The sequence below is a fragment of the Salvelinus alpinus genome, chromosome 4, assembly GCF_045679555.1.
Source record: "Salvelinus alpinus chromosome 4, SLU_Salpinus.1, whole genome shotgun sequence".
In the NCBI taxonomy this organism is placed as follows: Eukaryota; Metazoa; Chordata; class Actinopteri; order Salmoniformes; family Salmonidae; genus Salvelinus; species Salvelinus alpinus.
This window is the reverse complement of record NC_092089.1, coordinates 62,530,816-62,546,147: the sequence shown is the minus strand read 5'-3', so window position 1 is coordinate 62,546,147 and position 15,332 is coordinate 62,530,816. Positions and strand designations below refer to the sequence as shown.

General features: G+C 41.4%; 1 protein-coding gene across 1 annotated transcript in view; it reads left to right on the top strand.

Moving 5' to 3' along the window:
* The window catches only part of LOC139574085 (alpha-1A adrenergic receptor-like), a 38,614-nt gene extending 24,544 nt beyond the window's left edge, over nt 1-14,070 (top strand). Inside the window, exons 2-3 of the mRNA XM_071398252.1 lie at nt 12,157-12,298; nt 12,561-14,070. Of these exons, the coding sequence (XP_071254353.1) occupies nt 12,157-12,298; nt 12,561-13,008 (590 nt within the window). The 3' untranslated portion in view covers nt 13,009-14,070. The remainder of the gene's footprint in view (nt 1-12,156; nt 12,299-12,560) is intronic.
* The last annotated feature ends 1,262 nt before the right edge of the window (nt 14,071-15,332 follow it).

Here is a 15,332-nt window from a genome sequence, read left to right as displayed (position 1 = left end):
TGTTAATGGCTTTCAGAGTTCAATACAGGACTGTATCTAGCTGGTCCAGCTAGGCTAGCTAACGTTAGGTTACATCTAATAGAGAATCTTGCATTTTGTTGTGAAAAAAAAAATGGTTTCGCATCACTTCTCAGCTGGCGTCGAAATGGATTCCTCATCAGTTCAGCCTAAAAATCCCTTTGATCATCTTTAGTCACTGTAAGCATAATTCTTGATAGCAGCAAGCAGGTTAGCTTTTTTCGTCATGAATCTTGTTCTGGACGCCGCTCTGCAGAGTGGTCACTAGTTTGCACAGCCACAAAGACAAACCGTCAGATTTTAAACACAACCCTAACCTTAACCACACTAACCATAATGCCTAACCCTAACCTTAAATTAAGACCAAAAAGCTATTTTTTTTCATGAATTTTTACAATATAGCCAATTTTGAATTAGCTGCTGCCTTATTAAGGGAGAATCATTCAGTTCTGCCTCCAGGACAAGACTCATGGCAATAAACATCAACCTGCTAGCAGCAAGGCCACGGGCAGCATCATGGAAAATATCAGATCGGTAGAATGGTGAATGATAACTCCCTTTGCACTTGTTTGTAATTAGCACAGCCAGGCACAGAACGTCACACGGGCACGATGACAAACGTTAATGAAAAATAAATGTAAAAAAATAAATATATATTGCCTAGAGAAGTTCTGAGATTTCTGTGTGTTGTTCGTTCGAAGTAAACAATGCCTTCTAAATCCAAGTTTGTGGGTACACCCCATCTACCTAGTGGAGCGGTATCTGCATTCGCTATGAATGCCAGACTTTGTGGTTCACTATGAGCAGATGAATACACAGAAAGTCGAAACTTCCCGATTCTACCAGTTAAATTAAAATGCACTCTTTCCAGCTTGTGGTTTGGGTCATTTTAACGTATGACAAAAATGCAATGTTGTTAATATAGTAATGACTATGTGCAGTGGCAGAGCCAGGGTGAATTTCCCTTTAAAGCTAAAGATCACAAATTACTGAAACATGGATTACAAACATTTAATGTTCCATGCATTCCAACACCTAGCTGGACAGCAAGATTAGCATGGATTCTCAAACACTTTTCTTATATAAGCTAATGAGTGCAGCTGGTTTGTGTTATGTTGTGTCACACGCCCCACTGTGCACTCCCTCCTGCTACCGTCAAGCATCGCTGGTGAGAGGGAATCTCATAGGCTAATGAGGTGAGAGTGGACGCTAGGAGCTACGCCTTAGGAATGAAAACACTGAGTTGCAAATCACAGACAGGAAGTATGGAATTAGTGGGCTGTGTATTTGTGTGTGTGTGTGTGTGTGCACTCACATACATACATGCATGCATGCTTGTTTGTATAATGTGTGTGTGTGTGTGTGTGTGTGTGTGTGTGTGTGTGTGTGTGTGTGTGTGTGTGTGTGTGTGTGTGTGTGTGTGTGTGTGTGTGTGTGTGTGTGTGTGTGTGTGTGTTGGGTTTACACAGTGGCTGTGTGTATTGGTCCAGGCACTGACCCATGGCCATGGCCCCCAGGGGCCTCTCTCTGTGTGTAGGGCCCAGTCCTGAGGGAGAGGCAGACAGGCACACAGCTGTGTTGGCCCGGGCAAATGCCAGCTTTACGGCCCCTCTGAGGCTCTGTGCAGGAAGCAAAGCTTCCCAGTACACACTGGTCCCCCTCTCAGTCCCAGTACACTGCTCTTTTCATTTGGCACAACATCTTTAGCTCAGGCCAAGGTGGCACAGAGAGAGAGGGCTGGAGAGAAAGAGAGGAAGAGATAGACCAGCCACCAGCAATTCTCTCTGTGTGGCAAGGAAGACATGGCTGCAGTGTTTACAGTGAGGCTTGAGTCGCAGGTGGCACAATGCATTTGCAATTAAGGTAATGTCCCTACAGTTGGGTTTGGGTATGACAGACTGAGATTGAGAGTGAGAAAGAAAGATGGGGGAGAGAGAGAGGGATAATGTTCTCTGTATGTGTCTTGGCCTCCTGTACAGTAAATTAATGGCCCAGTGCTTAGTGGTTGGTATATATTTCACATGCTATTTTTACCCCTAGACATCAACCCTAAATGGGATTACGTAACCTAGAATTGATGCAGAGTAGGACTGCTTGAGATGCAGAATAGGTTGGCATTTAATATCTCTCTCCTCATCTCTCTCCTGCTCCCAGGAGCCCTGCTCCCAGACAGGCAGATTAATACCACTCAGAGCTAATTGTCTAGTGGATGCCATGTATCTGGGACTGGGAGCGTACAGTACTATGGAAACAGCCATTATGTCTGGGCCCAAAGTCGGATCTGGGGTAAGAGTTCGACTGGATCCCCTTGACAGGGTCCAGTCTGGGGTAAAATATGAATTGGGTCCTACCACTGTGCACTTTCTCAGAGTCCAGATCCTAGAGGGTACCTACAGTAGCTATTACAGTGAAATAATACCGTGCTATTGTTTGAGGAGAGTGCACAGTTTTGAACTTGAAGTTATTAATAAACCAATTAGACACATTTGGGCATTCTTGATACAAAATTTTAAACAGAAATACAATGGTTCATTGGATCAGTCAAAAACTTTGCTCCTGCACTGCTTTCATCTAGTGGTCCAAAATCTAAATTTCGCTTTGGGCTGGAATAATACATTATGTCCATTCTCTTGCACTTCAAAGACTTGCACTTTCTTTCAAATAGTATCAAGAATATGCGTATCCTTGCTTCAGGTCCTGAGCTAGAGGCAGCTAGATTTGGGTATATCATTTTAGGCGAAAATTGTCCGATCCTTAAATGTTCCATAAACCAAGAGGTTGTGAGATAAAAACCATGTTCAATAATTACTGTATAAATGAAGATGCACAAAGTAAACGTGTCAAATATGTACAGTAACAGTCAAAAGTTTGGACACACCTATTCATTCAAGGGTTTTTCTTTATTTGTACTATTTTCTACATTGTAGAATAATAGTGAAGACATCAAAACTATGAAATAACACATTTGGAATCACGTAGTAACCATTTTTTTTTTTAAACAAATCAAAATATATTTTCGATTCTTTGACGTAGCCACTCTTTTCCTTGATGACAGCTTTGCAAACTCTTGGCATTCTCTCAACCAGCTTCACCTGGATTGCTTTTTCAACAGTCTTGAAGGAGTTCCCACGTATGCTGAGCACTTGTTGGCTGCTTTTCCTAAACTCTGCGGTCCAACTCATCCCAAACCATCTCAATTGGGTTGAGGTCGGGGAATTGTGGAGGCCAGGTCATCTGATGCAGCACTCCATCACTCTTCTTCTTGGTCAAATAGCTCTTACGCAGCCTGTGCACTGGGCCTTTACTAGTCCTGTATTAGTGGAGCAATATAGTCGTCTGTAGCACGCCAGTGCACAGTGGGGAGTGTGACACAACATAACACAGACCAGCTACACTCATTAGCTTACATAAAAAAGTGTTTGATGAGAATCCATGCTATTTAGTAAGGAAATGCATGTGGTCTCTCTTTCGCACTTCTTCTTCTTCCACACCCTCTCTCTCTCTCCTATCCCTTAATCCCTCTCCCATTCTATTGTACTGGTACTGACATCAACTTGAGACTTTGCAGATTTGCTATCTCAAGTGGAAAGCAGTCTTTGGGCAGAGAGAGCCACCCCTGGTAGGCATGACTGGGTCCAGGAGCAAGGCTAAGACGTTTATTAGGTTATGTAGTCTAGGGCACATACCAATTACTATTTTTGAAGAGTTGCATCTCGTCCGGAACGCATCTGTCTTTCACCGGAATGTTGGGTCATCCCACGCCCTCGTAGTGCTGTTGTGTCTGTTCCAAGTGGCTAGGACGATGTCCACCAGCCAGGGCTGCTAGTCACATACCTGGGACTAGTGTGGGGTCATTGTCAGGATAAATAAAAATCAAGCCGTACCCCAACCTTACGGCGGTAAGTAATTGGAAACAAATAATTTCATTCAATACAATTCTACTCTCCTGCAAATCAATAAGGTGTTCATCTGTGCAGTTTTTTGACCTTTAGATATACTAATATTCTCAATTCCAGAGCATTTAAAAAACTCCCATAGGCCTATTTCTCATGAGATCATGGCACTCATTTCTTTAAAAAATGCAATGTTATGATTGGCCTAACATGAACCCATGTCATCCATTAAATAACTGTATATGTGGGCTCCAGACTAACTTTTTCCCCTGGTGGCACTGGTGCCATTAACATTTTCAGATGGTGACACCAGCCCATGATTCGGTTACACCAACACTTTGTCACAGCGTTACACAATAGAAAATGTTTGTAATAATGTTACACACTCTTAGAAAAAAAGGGTTCCAAAATGGTTCTTCGGCTGTCCCCACAAGATAAGCCTTTTTGGTTCCAGGTAGAACCCTTTTGTGTTCCATGTAGAACCCTCTGTGGAAAGGTTTCTAAATGGAATCCAAAAAGGTTCTAACTGGAACCAAAAAGGGATTTACCTGGAACCAAAAAGGGTTATTTTATGGGGACAGACAAAGAACCCTTTTAGGTTCTAGATAGTACCTTGTTTTGTAAGTGTAAAGTCATTCACAGTGCTATTGGTATGGTATGATTCAAGAAATAAGTTGTTTCATCTAACATTTCCAAGCAGGAATGCATGATAAAGATATTTTGATGTGCAACATCTAAACCAGTACATTTTGGGTTGACAATTAGGCCATTGTGTCACACCCTGATCTGTTTCACCTGTCTTTGTGCTTGTCTCCACCCCTCTCCAGGTGTCACCTATCTTTCTCATTATCCCCAGTGTATTTACACCTGTGTTCTGTTTGCCTGTTGCCAGTTTGTCTTGTCAGGTCTTACCAGTGTGTTTCCCCTCTCCCTGCTTTCTCATGTTCTGTTTCCCTGGTTCTGACCATTCTGCCTGCCTGCTGTTCTGTACCTGCCTGACTCTGACCCGTTGTGCTCAAATATCAATAGGCTAATTCACTTGGGGCTAATAACTGAGGAAAGGGAAACTCGAAACCAAAACAGGCTACTGTTTTTGTTGTTGTGTGATTGAATTTGTGCAATAAGTATGCATTTTTCTTTACCTCCCCTTCTCTCCATCTAGGCTACTCAGAGCACACAGGGACAAACAGGGGCAGGGCAAACACGTTCATACTGGATCAGGATGCTACTGTTTGACTAAATCATGGTTTTAGCTGGCCCACAAATATAACGTTTTGAGCAAAGTGACCAGCTAATTTCCAACTCTCAACTCTAGCTCACGTTTGTTGCCTATACTTTAGGCCTAGTGCTTATTTGACATGTTATATATGCCTACCTTGCTTTATTGACATTATTTGAAAGGATTTGAGGGATGGTTTAAGAGTTAAGACAGCTTCATGTTCCTCTGTGTCCACATCACTGAGGACTTATCATTGTCCTCTCACACCGGCACAGTCATAAAGGCATGGTAGTGCCTCTTCTGTCTCAGGAGGCTGAAACAATTTGGAATTGCCTCTCAGATCCTTAGGAAATTTTACAGCTGCGCCATCGACAGCATCCTGACTGGTTGTATCACCGTATGGTATGGCAACTGCACCGCCTTCGACCGGAAGGCCCTACAGAGGGTGGTGCAGATGGCCCAGCGGATCACTGGGAGTAAGCTCCCATGTACATCAGAGAAAGGCCCGAAACATTGCCAAAGACTTCAGACTGTTCTCCATGCTCCTGTCCAGCAGATGGTACTGGTGCATCAAGGCTCAGACCAAAACTCCTAAACAGCTTCTTTCCCCTGGCCATAAGACTGTTAAATGGCTAACAAATACTGCTCCCCCTCACACCTGCTACTAAAATGATTATTGATTCGATTTATTACTACCACTATGCTGCTGTTCATTGATTGCCATTAGTAGCTATCTCATTATCCTGCTGCCGGTCATTATTACTCCTGTTTACATGTACAGTGCCTTCAGAAAGTATTCACACCACTTGACTTTTTCCACATTTTGTTGTTACAGATGACCGCAGTCAAATTCCTCATGGTAACTAGGCTCGTCCAAGCTCTGATGCTGCTGATGGTCATTAGTAGCCTACCAAACCTGCTAAGTGCCTGGTACTCAGCACTCTATTGTACATATAATCACTCTGACGTCATTGCAAATGTATTCTGAAATCGAATCGAATACTTCATGAGAGCCCATGAGCTCATGAAGCGCAACAATCTATAGGCTATGCAATTGCGTGAGAACTGTTTTGATGACCTCTATTAAAAAGAGGAGGATAACATCAGCTTTCTATAGGCTACGCCTACTATATTTATTTCTCAACTTTCCTAATATTAAGCACATTGCTTCTCTTTACAACAGGAGTATATCCAACCTGGATGGCATGAAAATGAACCAAGGGAAAAACATCTTCCATTCGCTATTTAAGTGCATACAGTAGATTACGTGTTTTTTTCTCCCTGACACTGTTTTGAGACAGGTGCATGATAATGGTCCATTCTAAATCAAAATACATTTCACACATATACTAAATAATATATGTAAAGATGAGATGAAGTCAAGAATAATCTGATGGATGACAATATTAGCCTATCACTTGGGAATGATGCCCATCTTGTGTGCAGTAAGGCAAGAAACAGTGCATGCCTTTTTTTGTGACTTTTTCAAATCATAGTCACACACCTCATGTAGCCTAGCCCATAGGCCTATATGTTTGATAAGGTTAGCATCACAACTAAAGTTGCCAAATAGCTTCTTAAAAGTACGCATATTAATCTGCTTTACAATGGGTGTAGCGCCTAACTGGCATACATACGCAGCGTACAAGTTTTAAGTTAGGGGAAGATAATTTTCACCATAATAATACACATTTATATTAAAAGCATTACATGCATAATTGCATTTGCGGTGACTTTTGAGAATGGGGTTTTCCCATTTTGGAACATTCGCGCTTATAGCCTTGTGCGCATTGCTGAACTTATAATGTGAAGAAATAGCCTAATAGTTTATCAACATGTTAAGCTAAACGTTCTGATCTGTTACATCAACCCCATTGCTTACATTTTTTTTAATGCTAGTGGTTGTATTAATTTGGGATCTATCGCATCCCACAACGGCCCCAGACTACATTTGGAATATTTATTTATTGAATAGGTAAACTTTTGCACTATGGGGGATAGTAGAATGACATAGGCTAGTACTTTTGCTGTTCGTTAGGCCTACTCATCTTGTTGGCTGATGAAAAGTTCTTCCAATATCTTCAATATGCACCTCGGAATTGGATAAGGACGTGCACAGTTGCGTCCCCGATGTGTCTGTCTTCACTTGTAGGCTGTGAGAAAGACCCGATTTACATGACAGGCATTGGCTACTAAGAATTTAGCTATCTGAGAGAGCCATGTGAGTGAGACGTGCTTCGGGAGAAGGGAATTATAATTATTATATTCAGCCCAAGGGCACAACGGCCACTGCCCGCCAAAGGAATGGATTTCTTTTAGGGTGTATTACGGCCACACAAATGGGATGCCGCCGAGAAATTTGAGGCATTATCAAATGCTTATCAAATTGTGAATGAGAGACTGATGAAGTGTGTGCAGCCTGCGCAAAGAAAACAAAGCCTAGCTCATGCCTTTCATGCAACTTTTTTCAAATCATCATTAGAGTTGCATCATGCAGCCTTAGAATGTATTAAAAGTCAAAACATATAGCCCAATGTTTGTATCCCAGCTAAAGTTGCATAAATAACTGTAAATTAAGCATATGGGTGGACCTGTTTCTTTGTTAACCACTCAACACAGAATAGCCACATGTGCACACTCCCTAAAATCGTTTGGAGAAGATATACTTTCTTTTTTATTCAGCTATGTTCAATTGTATTCTTCATACTATAAATTAATATAAAATAATGCCACGGAATTCTAAGCAAATCTTGTCTGCTAAATTAACTAATGTAGCCCATAGCCATGTGGCAAAGCCAGATCAGGGACTAACATAAGGACAACTCAGAGTGTGCTATTCTGTAATTTATTCTCACATCTAAACACTCTCCTCCCCTCACCTTTTCCCTTCGCTACTGGAGTTCAGTGCACAACACATCAGCTGTCTGTGACTAGGCAAAAAAAACTTTCCAAGCCAAACCTTCATATCATAACCGCTACATACAGCCTACATCATTATCATCATATTATAACATCATAGTCAAAATAGCTACCAGAATTTATGCGTTAGTAAACCCACTACAACGATGCAGTACAGTGTACAGTCAGCAAGGAACTTAGCAGTTAAAGATGACCTTGACTTGGAAGAGTTCCAGTGTTGGATAGCCATAGCCAGCTAGCTAACATAGCATCCCTATCTGTTTGAGCAGGCTAAACTACCTAGCTGCATTCGCTAGCTAAGTAAGTAAAAGTGAAAAAATACATATAGCTAGCTCTCTCTCGCGCATGCTTCTTCTTTTCAAGAAATTGATTTGTTCAAAACTGTTCAACGATTGTCTCTCACTCTTTGAGTCGACTACTCATGACATTTTATGCACTGCAGTGCTAGCTAGCTGTAGACTATTATTTCAGTACTAGATTAATTCTCTGATCCTTTGATTGGGTGTACAACATGTCAGTTCATGCCACAAGAGCTCTGATAGGTTGGAGTACATGCTCTGGAAGTTGTCATAATTACTATGTTAGTCTGAATTGAAGTCAATGTACCCAGAAGAGGACGGAAACTAACTGTCCTCTGGCTACACCATGGTGCTACCCTACAGAGTGCTGTTGAGGCTACTGTAGACCTTCATTGCAAAACAGTGTGTTTTAATCAATTATTTGGTGACGTGTTGGATTCTAGCTTGAAATGTGTTCATGTTACCATACTAGAACTTATTGATTACTTTACATGTATGTTGGGGTCAATGGAGGGTGGATAAGAACTAGGTGTATGGAAAGTTACTGAGTGAGACAATGGGGGGAGGCAGGAAGTTTACATTCTGTTGAACATGTTATTGTTAAATCGCATGGATCCTATGGAGGGAGGCAAAGGGCAACAGCCTGGTTTCAGTCACTGATAAAGTAGGACAGCCGTAGATTAGGGAGGAATTTGGCCCGAGGTCAGGTCAGTTGAAGTGAGAAGGAACAGTCCTGTTACACACATACTTACATGCCCATGAAGGTTGTAACAGGAGGTGGGCCATGACTACGCCAGTGAGAGGAACCAATTAAGTTCCTGACTAGCAACAGAGATGTGTTAGCTATCTAGATGTGCAAGGAGGTGACTCCTCCTAGGAGGAGGGTATAAATATATGTGCTTGTGTAAATATGTGTTTGTCTTTTGCAGCTGTTTGACCCAGTGGGTGAATAAACTTGGTTTGAGCTTTTACTAGTTGTCCGTGAGTTATTTACTCTGTTTGTCAGAACCAAACTCATGTGAATATATTTAGTATAGTTTGATCTAAAAAGGATAACTAATGTTTCACTATTTAAATGTTTCAGAAATTCACTGAGGATTATGGTCCTCCTCTGAGGAGCCACCACTGATGTGCAATAATAGCGTTTAACATGATTTTTGAATGACTACCTCATTTCTGTAGCCCACACATACAATTACCTTTAAGCTCCCTCAGTTGAGCAGTGAATTTAAAACACAGATTCAACCACAAAGATCAGGGAGGTTTTCCAATGCCTCGCAAAGAAGGGGTACTTTCGTTAGATGGGTAAAATTAAAAGTAGACATTGAATATCCCCTTGAGCATGGTGAAGTTATTAATTACACTTTGGATGGTGTATCAATACACCCAGTCACTACAAAGATGCAGGCGTCCTTCCTAACTCAATTGCTGGAGAGGAAGGAAACCGCTCAAGGATTTCACCATAAGGCCAATGATGACTTTAAAACAGAGTTTAATACCTCTTATAGGAGACAACTGAGGATGGATCAACATTGTAGTTACTCCACAATACTAACCTAAGAGTAAAAAGAAGGAATACAAATATTCCAAAACATGCATGCTATTTGCACCAAGCCACTTAATACTGCAAAAAATGTGGCAAAGCAATTCATCTTTTTGTCCTGAATACAAAGTGTTATGTTTTGGTCAAATCCAATACAACACATTGCTGAGAACCACTCTACATATTTTCAAGCATAGTGGTGACTGCATCATGTTATGGGTATGCTTGTTATCGTTAAAATCCTAGAGGAAAACCTGGTACAGTCTGCTTTCACCAGACACTGAGAGATTAATTCACTTTTCAATAGGACAATAACCTAAAATACAAGTCCAAATCTACACTAGAGTTGCTTACAAAGAAGACAGTGAATGTTCCTGAGTGGCCACGTTACAGTTTTGACTTAGTCCTACTTGTAAATCTATGGCAAGACATGAAAATGATTGTCTAGCAATGATCAACAACCAATTTGACTGAGCTTGAAGAATTTTGCAAAGAATAAGAGACAAATGTTGCGCAATCCAGGTGTTTGAAAGCTCTTAGAGACTTACCAGAAAGACTCACAGTTGTAATTGCTGCCAAAGATGCTTCCCCAAAATCCATTTAAGCCAATTCAGGCTGTAACAAAACAAAATGTGGAATAAGTCAAGGGGTATGAATACCTTCTGAAGGCACTGTATATATTACTACTAGTTTATTAACATAAGTATCTCTATATCCCTGCTACCAGTCACTTTTCATCCCTGCTTACATGTACAGTACCAGTCAAACGTTTGGACACACCTACTCATTTAATGGTTTTTATTTTTACTATTTTCTACATTGTAGAGTAATAGTGAAGATATCAAAACTATGAAATAACACATATGGAATCATGTAGTAAACAAAAGTGTTAACAAATCAAAATATATTTTATATTCTTCAAAGTAGCAGCCCTTTACCTTGACAGCTTTGCACAGTCTTGGCATTCTCTCAACCAGCTTCACCTGGAATGATTTTCCAACAGTCCTGAAGGAGTTCCCACATATGCTGAGCACTTGGCTGCTTTTCCTTCACTGTGCGGTCCAACTCATCCCAAACCATCTCAATTGGGTTGAGGTCAGGTGATTGTGGAGGCCAGGTCATCTGATGCAGCCTTCCTTCACTCTCCTTTATATAGCCTGGAGGTGTTTTGGGTCATTGTCCTGTTGAAAAACAAATTATAATGGTGTCTAAGCGCAAACAGGATGGGATGGCATATCGCTGCAGAATGCTGTGGTAGCCATGCTGGTTACGTGGGCCTTGAATTCTAAATAAATCACAGACAGTATCACTAGCAAAGCACCCCCACACCATCACATCTCCTCCTCTGTGCTTCACGGTGTGAACTACACAAGGCCTGATATCATCCGTTCTGCGTCTCACAAGGACACGGCGGTTGCAACCAAAAATCTCACATTTGGACTCATCAGACCATAGAACAGATTTCCACCAGTCAAATGTCCATCTCTCGTGTTTCTTGACCCAAGCAAGTCTTTTCTTCTTATTGGTGTCCTTTAGTAGTTTCTTTGCAGCAATTCGACCATGAAGGCCTAATTCACGCAGTCTCCTCTGAACAGTTGATGTTGAGATGTGTCTGTTACTTGAACTCTGTGAAGCATTTATTTAGGCTGCATTTTCTGAGACTGGTAACTAATGAACTTATCCTCTGCAGCAGAGGTAACTGTGGCGGTCCTCATGAGAGCCAGTTTCATCATAGCGCTTGATAGTTTTTGCGACTGCACTTGAAGAAACTGTCAAAGTTCTTGAAATGTTCCGGATTGACTGACCTCCATGTCTTAAAGTAATGATGGACTGTCGTTTCTCTTTGTTTATTTGAGCTGTTGTTGCCATAATATGGACTTGGTCTTTTACCAAATAGGGCTATCTTCTGTATACCACCCCTACCTTGTCACAACACAACTGATTGGCTCAAACGCATTTAGACAGAAAGAAATTCCACAAATGCACTTTTAACAAGGCACACCTGTTAATTGGAATGCATTTCAGGTGACTACCTCATGAAGATGGTTGATAGAATGCCAAGAGTGTGCAAAGCTGTCATCAAGGCAAAGGTTGGCTACTATGAAGAATCTCAAATATATTTTGAGAAGAACACCAGAAAATGGCCAAAAACATTACAACCAGCTCACCTGCTTTTACAGTTAAAAAAAAAATATATATTTAGAAAATATTATTTTAAAAGGAATATAAAAATGTATAACCTTTATCTGTTCCTGTCCCCCCCAGGGTCTTTCAATCCAGACTTCCGCCCTCCTGAGACACTGTTCAAGGTGATCTTCTGGCTGGGCTACTTCAACTCCTGTCTCAACCCCATAATCTACCCCTGCTACAGCCGAGAGTTCAAACTGGCCTTCATACGCATCCTCAGGTTGGTCTATTACTTTACTACCTATCATATTACTGTACTCCTTAATTCCTCTGCATCTTCAGATTGATCTTTCATATTAGAATTTACTCCGAGAGTGGCCAAGTATTATTCGTAGTAGCCTTTTGTGTGTCTAAAGTTCTGTACATTGTGGTTGTTGTCCTGAGCCATGTAGAAGCCAAATTCAAATCTCCACTTTTACCCTAAATGTACAATAAAGCGTTTTAATTTGGACTTAATCCTTCCCCCACCTCCCCATCCTCAGATGCCAGTGCCACCATAGGAGACGCCCAGGCTGGCATGCCTACAACTACCGTACCTCCCACTTCAATTCCGCCAGCCACTCACGAAAGAGCTCGGCTGAGTCTGGCCACTCACAGAAGAACCCTGCCTGCCTCAACGGGAGCCAGCGCACCCTGTCCTCCTCAGCCAGCCCCAGCCCGAGCTACCTGCTGGCTTGCCCAGATGGGGAGGCCCTCTACACCTGCTGGGCCTCCGCCACCTCCAGGTCGCCCTCCTTGCTGCCTGGGAGTCCTGCTAGCTGCAAGCTGGGAACACTGAGGGGGGGTGTGGGGAGTGGAGGGAGCCATGGGGGGATGTCTCACAGGGAGTCTGGTCAGGGGGTGTTCTTGTTCCCCTGTGAGGGGCAGAACGGGGAGTGTGGAGGGGACATACCTGAGGATAAGGTGTCTGTTAGTCTTACAGACTCATGAGTTGTTGTTGAATGATTCTTGATGGGGATTTGAATCATGTTTAGTCCCTGACTGATGATGGGGAGTGATGTATGGTTCCATTCACTGTCAGTGGTTCAAGTCAAGTGATCCTCGAACGGTCAATGGTTTCGTATTGTTGGTATGGGAAATGGTTGAAGATGCCCTCTGCTGTATGTTAGCCGGCTTTACTGAGCATCAGGATCAATCCAGCATCTGTTAAATCGAACTATCACTATCACTGTCAGAGGCAAACAATTACAGATGAGGCTGTACTGTATTTCTCAGACAAGATCAAGGGCAATAGTGAAGTAATGTGATAAACCACAAACTGTACACTGGGTTTGACAGAAACAAATTCATGACACCTTGGGACTACGTGTGCAACTGCACCCTAAGCTGTCATCCTTCCTCTTTCAGTTTATCCTGATCTGTGAATGCCTCTTCTCTGCTGGGTCTGTGGTCAGTCAGAGAATGGGTTTGTGTTACATGTAAAGATCTGATGATCACTTTTCTGTTACTGTCACTTGATATCTGTATGTAATGTTTGTGTAAATAAAGTATAACCTGGTTATTTAGTGTACTCATAAATCTAGTGGTTAAAAAGATCAAGGGGAAAAAAGAGTGTAGCGGGAACATAGAGGTGTGCTTTGATTTAAGAGGAGATTATAAAACCACTGCTACTGTTACACGCACTAACCCATCTATGAAAAATGTGATACACTCCATAAATAAATGTATTTTCAAACATTACTCAAACAGTCATTCATATGTCAAAGATACTGTATATAGCGTACTTAGATTAAGGGCTTGATTCTAGCCGTAGCGTGGAAGAACTGTGTTGTAGCACGCTTGACATTTAAGGTCATTTCCAATTGAGCCGACATTTGCAGCGGTTACTGTGAATGCAGTCTTGCGAGCGCGGTAATGTTGCCTTTAATTGTAAATCGGGCTACAGCGCAGATCCATCGCGGTACCTATTGAATAGAGCCCTTAACACTTCAACTGTCGTGTGCCAATGGCCACTGATTTTCGACTTTGCAAATAAATAAAACAAATGTCTATATTGTACAATATGTGTGTCTCAGTGTGCCTATACAGTTTTTTCTTCTATGGATAACATGGGTCCATGGTAGGCCTATCACAATTGGACTTTAAGGAGAAAGCAAGTGCATCCATGGGAAATATGGGAGTTTTTTAAACCTCTACTGGATCGGTGGGTTCCCCGCGGGATGGTTGAGCTAACGTAGGCTAATATGATTAGCATGAGGTTGTACGTAATAACAACATTTCCCAAGACATAGACATATCTCATATTGCAGAAAGCTTACATTCTTGTTAATCTAACTGCACTGTCCAATTTACACTAGCTATTACAGTGAAAGAATATCATGCTATTGTTTGAGGAGAGTGCACAGTTGTGAATTTGAAAATGTATTAATAAACCAATTAGGCACACTTGGGCAGTCTTGATACAATATTTTGAACAGAAATTCAATGGTTCATCGGATCAGTCTATAACTTTGCAATACACTGCTGCTAACTAGTGGCCAAAATCTAAGTTGCGCCTCGGCTGGCATAATACATTATGGCCTTTCTCTTGCATTTCAAAGATGGTACAATTATTATTTTTTAAACACATGTTTTTTTTCATTGTATTATATTTTACCAGATCTAATGTGTTATATTATTCTACAGTAATTTAACATTTCCACAAACTACAAAGTTTTTCCTTTCAAATGGTATCAAGAATATGCATATCCTTGCTTCAGGTCCTGAGCTACAGGCAGTTAGATTTGGGTATGTCATTTTAGGCGAAAATTTAAAAATAGGGATCGGATCCTTAAGATGAAATGCTCCGGAGTTGAGAATATTGGTAGTTTATATATACACATAGACCAAAAAGCTGAACAGATAAACACATTTTGGATTTGCAGGAGGGGGGAATTGCATTGAATCAAATGATTCATTTCCAATGATTTACCGCCGTAAGGGAGGGGTGCCGCTAATAATAAACATTTTGTTTATTTATTATTCCTTTGGCCATATTGTGTAGGCCCTTTTGCAATGTTTGATGAATTGCCATGGTAACTGTCATTATTCCATCAGCTTCCCAGCTAGCGCATTGAGTTCCTTGAAGGTTGTGGGAACATACATTTCTGGTTTCCCAGAACGAAGCCATAAGTTCTCTGACCGGTAAAACTGAAAAAAATGTAACGTTCTGAGAATTGAAGTGTTCTGGGAACTTACATTTTTTGGTTGCAGGGAGGTTCTAAGAACGTTTTACTATGGGTTCCTGAAAGTTTCCTGGGAGGTTTCATTATAGT